The 9,153-nt window shown below is 45.9% G+C and overlaps 1 protein-coding gene and 1 long non-coding RNA gene across 2 annotated transcripts in view; one reads left to right on the top strand and one right to left on the bottom strand.

The window, feature by feature from the left end:
- Positions 1–770: 770 nt before the first annotated feature.
- Positions 771–6,154, bottom strand: LOC145722984 (uncharacterized). The gene is made up of 3 exons (XR_014147616.1): positions 5,783–6,154; positions 3,292–3,333; positions 771–1,364 (listed from the first exon to the last, which is right to left on the bottom strand). It is a non-coding gene; the product is annotated as an uncharacterized LOC145722984 (long non-coding RNA).
- The window catches only part of NUDT3 (nudix hydrolase 3), a 114,729-nt gene continuing 111,029 nt past the window's right edge, over positions 5,454–9,153 (top strand). Inside the window, exon 1 of the mRNA XM_006745027.3 lies at positions 5,454–5,849. Within this exon, the coding sequence (XP_006745090.1) occupies positions 5,751–5,849 (99 nt within the window). The 5' untranslated portion in view covers positions 5,454–5,750. The remainder of the gene's footprint in view (positions 5,850–9,153) is intronic.

The following is a 9,153-nucleotide window of genomic DNA, read 5'->3' as shown; positions in this document are numbered from 1 at the left end:
TCTCCATCAAAGATTGTGGATTTGTGTATGTGTCTTTTTACTTCTGTTTTTATTTCATGTATTTTGGGGTTTTTGTTGTTGTTTTTTAAGTAATCTCTACATTCCACGTGGGGCATGAACTTGCAACCCTGAGATCAAGAGTCATACACTCCACCAACCGAGCCAGCCAGGCGCCCCTCTTCATGTATTTTGAAGCTGTTTCATATTTATAACTGTTAGGTTTTCCTTATATGTTTTTCTTTACCTCTGATGGTATTCCATTTTTGAAGCAGACAGGGAGAAAAGCTTGGTCAGCTGAGATGAGCTACAACCATATAGTGATATAGTGGCATCAAAACAGATGGGAGGCATGGGCCAAAACTTGACTGACCCTATGGAAAGGAGAAGTAAATAAGTTCAATTTTGTAACCCTATTAAAAATTTTCCCCTTAGGCCTGCCCTGGGACTTGAAATGTATTTACTAGGGCTTCACCTATAGGACTTTTAGAAAATTGGACATTTTTAGTAGAATTACATATTTGTTAAGATTAATTATTTAAGGGATGCCTGGCTGGTGCAGCATGTGACGCTTGATCTCAGGGTTGTGGGTTCAAGCCCCACGTTGAGTGTAGAGATTGCTTAAAAATAAAATATTTTAAAAAAGAGATTATTTGATTTAAATCTGTAACCACCCACTATCATCTATAGAAGGGTAGCCTATTCTTAAGAATTATCTCCTTCCCCTCTGTTAGGTACGCTGCCTGGGATACATGGGCAATGGATGAATGAACTAGAGGCCAGGTAAATTTTATTTAATTAATTTTTTAAAAAAAGATTTTATGAGACACAGCCAGAGAGGGAACACAAGCAGGGGGAGTGGGAGAGGGAGAAGCAGGCTTCTTGCGGAGCAGGGAGCCTGATGCGGGGCTCAATCCCAGGACCCTGGGATCACAACCTGCGCCGAAGGCAGATGTTTAACAACTGAGCCACCCAGGTGCCCCCAGGTAAATTTTATGAGAGGTGTGCTAGGCAGCTTCAACTATGGCCCCAGTGATCCTTGCCTTCTGGTATAATGTGTAATCTCCCACACTAAGGCTGACTTATATGATCAGTAGGAAGCTGTGGAACTAACAAAGTATGACTTTCAAAGCCAGGTCATAAAAGGCACTGCAGTTCATTCAGTCTTGGAATCTTGTATTATTTGCTCTTGGAGGAATTCAACCATGTTGTGAGGATGCTCAGGTGGCCCCATGGAGAAGTTCACACCAAAAGGCACTGAGCCTCCTTCCAACTGCCAGCCATGTGAGAAGCCACACTGGAAGTGGATCCTGCAGCTCCGTCAAGTCTTCAGATGACAGCAGGCCCAGCCAACACCTGATTGCAACCTTATGAGAGACACAAAGCAGAACTGCTCAGTCAAGCCACTCCCGGATTCTTAACCCACAGGAATCATGAGAAATAATAAATGATTCATTTTTTTTTTTTTTTAAAGATTTTATTTATTTGAGAGAGAGAGAAAGCATGAGGTGGGGAGGGTCAGAGGGAGAAGCAGACTCCTCGCTGAGCAAGGAGCCCGATGCGGGACTCGATCCCGGGACTCCAGGATCATGACCTGAGCCGAAGGCAGTCGCTTAACCAACTGAGCCACCCAGGCGCCCTAAATGATTCATTTTTTTAAAGATTTATTTATTTGACAGAAAGAGAGAGAGGGCACACAAGTAGGGGGAGTGGCAGGCAGAGGGAGAGGGAGAAGCAGGCTCCCTGCTGAGCAGGGAGCCCGATGTGGGACTCTGGGATCATGACCTGAGCCGAAGGCAGATGCTTAACTGACTGAGCCACCCAGGTGCCCCATGATTCATGTTTTAAGCCACTAAGTTTTGAGGAGATTTGTTATGTATCAATAAGTAACTTGTACAAAAGCAAAGATCAGAAACAGTAGGTGCTCCTGGGGGACTTGGTGGGATGAACAAGGTAGTCCTGGTGGGGGGGAGGAGAGAAAGGCATGCTACAGGAGCAGGATGGACTAAGGAACCTGTGAAAACCATTTTCTGCATTTTGTCATTTCATCCAGGATTCACCCTAAAAAGTTATTACAGATGATCTCTGAAATGTGGGATCAGGAGAATGCTAGTGACCTTCATTCAGAGGACAGATTATAGGGAGGGTGTTCCTATAGACAAGTGATTAAGCTCTATATTCAAGATCAGGTTCTGGAAGGACAGTAGTTGTTCTTCCATCAATAAACTTCTTTTTTTTTTTTAAGATTTTATTTATTTATTTGACAGAGAGAGAATGAGAGAGAGAGCACATGAGAGGGGGGAGGGTCAGAGGGAGAAGCAGACTCCCTGCCGAGCAGGGAGCCCGATGCGGGACTCAATCCCGGGACTCCAGGATCATGACCTGAGCTGAAGGCAGTCGCCCAACCAACTGAGCCACCCAGGCGCCCAATAAACTTCCTTTGAGGTGAGTTCTAGGTCAGGCCCTGGGATAACTGCTGAGTGAAATAGACAAGGATAAGTGAGAGACAGACCCTGCCTTCAGTAAGTTTGAAATATGAGATTGGCAAAAAAACAAAAACAAAAAACCCAGTGACAATATCATGTGACAATGTGATAAAGCAGGACAAACTCAGGCAGTAGGAAGGACAGAGGCCATTAGGCAGTAACTTTTGAGTTTTGAAGGATAAATATAATTTGGCTTCTCTCTGGGTGGACGGGGAGGGACAAGGAAGTAGGTGATGGTCTTGGAAGAAGAGCCTTCCGGACACCAGGGAGGCATGTTCAAAGACTTAGAAGATTAGAAGGTTAGAGGTTCAAGAAACTAAGTAGTTTTGAATGACTAGACTAAGCTCCTGTGGGGTCTGGTATCTCCTGGGAGAATTTGGATTGTATCTTGAAAGCACTGAGGAACAAATAGGGTTTAATTCAAGGCCGTGACTTATTTAGATCTGCATTGGGAAGGATTCACCTTGCTGCAGGGGGAGGATGGACAGCAGCCAAGGAGGCCATCGTACAGGCAAGAGGGGGAGTCCCAATGAAGTAATGGCACAGGGCAAGCAGAGAAGGGGCCGGGGTTGAGGATGTCAAGAAGGCAGAAGCAGTGGAGTTTATTATCAGTTGGATAGAAGATAGAGAGAAATCAACAACTCCCAGTTTTCTGTAAGTTAAGAAATACCTTACACTTTAACATGGTCATAAGCTCTAGGCAGCGTTTTGCGTATCAGTTTTTTCTTATAGCACTTTTGGAGAAGTATTTAACTGGACTAATATGTTAATAAGTATACTTTTTAAATGAATTTAAACTGGTATTTACCACTGTCTTCCAGGAAAGGGTGGGATCCTTTGGTTAAGTTTCCTGAACAAAGAAAAAGTAATTACTAGTAAGGCAAGAAATGTGGGAGTGGTCTTGTGGGTTCTTGCAACTAGACAGGCCCATAAAAGCTGGAGAAGGAATTAGAAACCAACAGAAAAACTGCATCCACCTATTCGATCAACGTTTACTGAATTCTTATTTTGGACAAGGCCCTGTGCTAGTAGGTGGAAATATGAAGATAAATGACACAGGTCCTGCTCGTGAGTTTACAATCTAACTTATTATTATTTTTTTAAAGATTTTATTTGACAGAGAGAGAGACAGCAAGAGAGGGAACACAAGCATGGGGAGTGGGGGAGGGAGAAGCAGGCTTCCTGCTGAGCAGGGTGCCCGATGTGGGGCTCGATCCCAGGACCCTGGGATCACGACCTGAGCCGAAGGCAGACGCCCAACCACTGAGCCACCCAGGCGCCCCGATCTAACTTGCTTATTGTCTCTACTCTGCTGTACTGAGACCTGAAATGCCATTTGCAATTCTGCTCTCAACCCTAAGAAAGTGGCACATAGTACAGTGTAGCTGTCCAGCTGCCGGAGTGACTGTATTTAACTTTTCTGGGAAGGCTTTGGCAACAGGCAGCAAAAGCCAGAAATATGTTCCCACCAACCTCGATCTGCCTCTGGGAATTTATCTTAAGGGAATATCTGAAATAGGGATAAGGATTTATGTACAGGGACATTCATTACTGTTCTAATGAAACAGAGGACACAACCTAAGCTTCTAACAATGAGGAAAAGGTAAAATGATGGTGCATCCCTATGATGGACTATCAGGTAGTAATTAGAAATGGTATTAAAAAAAAAAAACCAGCATGGGGGATAGGACGGGGGGGGAGGGGCGGCGGGAGCAGGCTACCGATCTCTACAGAATGTGTTCAAAAATACATGATTTAGTTTTTTATGCCCTCTGTATTTTTCAAATTTTTGACAAATGAACATGTTACAGGATTTCTATAGCCAGAACTTGTTTTTTTTCCTTCCTTCCTTTTAGAGACCTAATGGCAGAAAACTAGAAAGACAATCAAAATGACCGAGATTTTGGGAATTCTATTGCATGAGGATTGACCCAAATTAACTGAAATCCCGCATTTTATGTGGCAAGGGTTAAGTGAAATGTCAATATTAGTTGCAATGTATTAAGTGACTTCTGATTGCCAAACGCCAAATAGAGGTAAATAAATGATGTAACTGAGATACCAACGAAGATTTGGTTTCAAAATACAAGCAAATTAAAGAAGGGCAACGAGCAACTCACAGACAAATCCTGCACAGGATTTAACCACATTCAGGGAATGGACATGGTATTATGTTTGGTCTGGGCTGCTGAGAACATGCACAGGTTATATTCCATTTTTCCTTGCTCCACAGCGTCTGGATATATATTTTCCCCTGGACAATCTGTTTGACATCCACACTATATAGTCCTCGTTGATTGCCAAAAACGATGATGTCTTATGATTTGCATTATGTATCTTCCTTTTCTGGCCCTCCTGTTTACCTTAACAGGAAGCATTTGTGTTTGCACCAGTCAAGGGTTGCAGGATAAACATCTGTTAGTGCCCCAGCCAGTAAAACTTCCAGAGCTTCTGCATGTCAATGCTATGTGCACAACGCCCCTCCCCCGATCCCCCTCACTCGCGTTGCCACTAGGTATCTCAGGTTGCACACTCCAGAGCATTTAATTGCATCCCGCTTTTTCCTCCAGACTTTCCCCCTCACCCCCACCCAGATTAACGGGCACAGCGAAGGCGGGGCGGCCTGACCTTCGGTCATCTTCGGCCGCGGAATCGCCGCGCGACCTTGGGCAAGTCCCCGCTTCCCCTTCCGCCAAACCGCGTGGCTGGATAGCCGGGTCTCCCCTCCGGCCACCGCTCAGCCGAGCCGGTAGACCCTGCGCCCGCACCCCTTTCTCCCCCGACTTCCTCCGCGCGCGCTCCACCTTCCTCGCCCCTACGCTCCTGGCGTTTCGGCCGCCTCCATTCGCACGGCCCCTTCATTCCAAACGCTCGTTTACGCCGCGCGGACTGGGAGGGTGCGATTCCCGGATGCGGCCTGCGCTGCAAGCGCGCGGCCGTCCCGCAGGCCCCCGCGGCTTTACGCCGCTGACGCAGCGCGCCCAAGATGGCGGCGCGGTCGTCGTCGGGGGTGGCGGCGGCAGAGGGGGCGGCGGCCGTGGCGGCGGCGGCGACGGCAGCCGTGACGGCGGCGGCGGCGCGGGGCCTGGGCCGGGGGGAATGAGGCAGCCGTGGCGGGCCAGCGGCCGAGCCGTGTAGCGGAGAAGCGGCTCCCCCTCCCTGCTTCCCTTGGCCGAGCCGGGGACGCGCGCGCGCGCCGCCGTCTGGAGCGGGCTCCCCACCCTCCACTCCCGCGACCCGCACCGCACCCCCACCCGGGCCCGGAGGATGATGAAGCTCAAGTCGAACCAGACTCGCACCTATGACGGCGACGGCTACAAGAAGCGGGCCGCGTGCCTGTGTTTCCGCAGTGAGAGCGAGGAGGAGGTGAGGCTCCGGCCGGGTGGGCCGGGGGTCACCGGAATTTGCGGCCGCCTCCGGCCGAGGCGCGGGGGGCGCGGCCGCTGGGGGAGGGTGTGCCGGGGCCGCGGGCAGGGCCGCTCCTCTCGGCCCGAATGAAGTTCCGACGGAATTTCTTGAGCCAAACAAGAGGAGGAAGGAAGAAGGACGGCGGGCGGAGGGGAAGTGGGTCCGAGCGTGGCCACACGGCACGGGAGTCAGGCCCAAGGAGCTTCAGAGCCGGCCGCCTGTCATAGGAGACAGTGGCCGCGGAGAGAAGGCGGTGGGTGGGGAAGTGTGTGTGGCTTTCGGGCCAGGCCTCCAGCTTTAGGATCCAGGAAGGGCAGCTCCGCACTTGTCAACCCACACATGTGTGCAGAGGCCGCCGTGCACGAGGCGCAGGCCGGCCCTTTGTGCCAGAGAAATAGTCCACTTCACTGGCAGGTTTGGGGGTTGCCGAGGGATTATGTGTGTCTGTGAGCCTAAGGGGGGTTGGTTAGGAAGATTTAGGGTGTTGTACAAATGCCAAAGCCAATTTATTTTACAATGCGCTGGGTAGCCTTCTGGAGTAGCTGAGAAGAAAGGACATTTGATAATATAATCTTTATGACTTGAAAATTTCATTTTAATTGGGAAGGCCAAAAGCAGTGTTTAAGGTCTTTGCCCTGACATTGCCCTATAGTAAGGCGTTTAGGATTAAATTTGCTAGCAAAATAGAAATGCTTAGAATCAGTTTCTTTTTGCATGGGGTACTTAAAAAAAAAAAAAAAATCTCAGCTTCCCAAAGCCTTTTTTGTGGTGATAAAGGGAATTTAGAGAAGGCAAACGTTTTTGTAAATCCACAAAGAATAGCTGCTTTGGAAATTCATAAGATGCCTGTGGGAAAGCGTTTCTCTCCTGTGCATGGTGGTAAAATGGCAGTTAAACTGGAAACAATGAAGGACAGTGAAATTCAATATTCTATATTCTGGCATTCAGCAGTGGGCTATCGTGGCAGGGCTGCAAGTACAGTGCATCGTGTTGAAATGGGGGGAGAGGAACTTGACCCGTTAGTTATGAAAAGAAGCTGTGATGAAAGAGACAGATGGGTTGCCAAGAGTTGCTGTCCAGAGATATTTAGGAGGAAGTGGGACTTTATTGCCTGAAAAAAATTAGCAAAGCAGTAATTGTGCTATTGAGGGACTGTGTGTGTGTGTGTGTGTCCTTTCAGCAAAACAAGAGGAAAGGGAATTTGGAAATGTATACTTTGTGTCCTATCATATATTGTAAAAGTCCCCAAAACAGATACAATAAACGGGGCCATGGTGTGAATTATGTAGTTTTGGAATACATACTTGAGTAAAGTAAAATTGTCGGTGGTGTTTACTGCTCCCGAGGCTTTGTTCTCTTCATTATCATATCATATTATGGGAAATCAGATGGGATCACAGTCTGTTTTAACTGGAGGGAAAATTAATTAGCATAATAACATGTCTTACTACAGTACTGTGGTTAAGTCTGTGAGCACCCCAATTATAAGTAGAAGGGTGTATAATTTAGTTGTATGAATGATGCAAGACTATTCGTTAAAAAAATCATACTAGAAATTGAGAACATGTGAGTATTTTGGATAAATTGGAAAGTCTTCATAGATCATAAGCAAACTAAGACTTTATTTTCCGTTTTCTGTTACTTTTATTATGTACTGACATTAACAGCCTTAATGTTAAAACATTTGACTGTGGAGTTTCCTCTGCTGAATTTCTTTTTGAACATTGGCTAATGAGCAGAAGATTCATGCAAATTTTTAATTACAGATTCAGTGGATGTTACAGCTAAAGCCCAGAAAGAACAAGAAAATTAATGAAATGCACCCATTTTAGACTTGTTCAGTTCAATTAAACAAGTATGTGTTAAGAGCCTACTATGGGTGTAGCACTCTATAATGTGGGATTTAAAGGTAAACATCCCTCCCTGACCAAAAAAGTTGAGTACTTTTCAATGGGATCCCTTAATTGGGAGGGATTTTGGACCACAAAATAATCTCTAGGGTGCCGTTCAACTCTCAGATTACATAATTGTGTTAGAAGGGAAGTAATTTGTTAGTTCCGGGAGAACTTTTATGTTCTCAATAGAAGTGCCAGAAACTGGAAGTATTAGCTGCCACACATTGTGGGAATGTGAAATTCAAACTCAATAGGACATTCAATCCAATTTTATTTTTTAATGGGAACCAATGACTTTAATCAAGATAGAATAGTTTACAGAATATTATTAGCATGAATATAATAGTAATGTAAGTATAAGGGGACCCTAGTTAATAAATTTGATTTACCAGTGTCAGGAAACATACATACAATGTAAAGAGAAAGAGATGGAAAATATTAGCAGATAATAGACGGAATCAAACCTTGTAACATTCTGTTTTTTCAGCCCCAGAAGATTTTATTTATATGCCAGCAGTGATAGCTGAAACACTGATCCAGGTTAGGATGTATGAACATATTCAGCAAGGTTATGGAGCCAGTTTATTGAGATACTGTTAGAAAGGAGACATATGTAGGGAGCTTAAAGTCTAGAGGAAGAGACAGAAGAACAGGCCCAACAGCATGAAGAGAATGCGTTTCCTTTACTTCAGACCTCGGGCTGCTTTTCCTGTTAATAAACAAGAATCAATAGGAAAATGGGGGGGGGTGCCTGGGGGGCTCAATCGTTAAGCGTCTGCCTTCGGCCTAGGTCATGATCCCAGAGTCCTGGGATCAATCCCTGCATCCGGCTCCATGCTCCAGGCTCCACGGGGAGCCTGGTTCTCCCTCTCCCACTCCCCCTGCTTGTGTTCCCTCTCGCTGTGTCTCTGTCTGTCAAATAAATAAATAAATACATAATCTTAAAAAAAAAATAGGAAAATCCCCCCACTTCAAAGTTTTACTGATTATTATTGACATTTTGATAAATTAAAACCTTTAAGTTTGGGGCATTCATGATAACTAATGTATTTATTACAGTACTTTGAACCGACTGTTAATAGTAGGTAGTCTCTTCATGTATCATATGATCTCATTGATATGAGGAATTCTTAATCGCAGGAAACAAAGTGAGTGTTGTTGGAGTGGGGGGTGGGGTGGGAGGGATGGGGTGACTGGGTGATAGACACTGGGGAGGGTATGTGCTCTGTTAAGCGCTGTGAATTGTGCAGGACTGTTGAATCTCAGATCTGTACCTCTGAGACAAATAATGCAAGATATGTTAAGAAAAAAAAAAGAAGAAGAAGAAGGTAGCGGGAGGGGAGGAATGAAGCGGGGGAAATCGGAGG

The sequence above is a fragment of the Leptonychotes weddellii genome, chromosome 8 (assembly GCF_054177405.1).
Source record: "Leptonychotes weddellii isolate Sample4059 chromosome 8, ASM5417740v2, whole genome shotgun sequence".
Lineage (NCBI taxonomy): Eukaryota > Metazoa > Chordata > Mammalia > Carnivora > Phocidae > Leptonychotes > Leptonychotes weddellii.
Note: the sequence above shows the minus strand (reverse complement) of the source record. Positions and strands in the feature narration are given on the sequence as shown.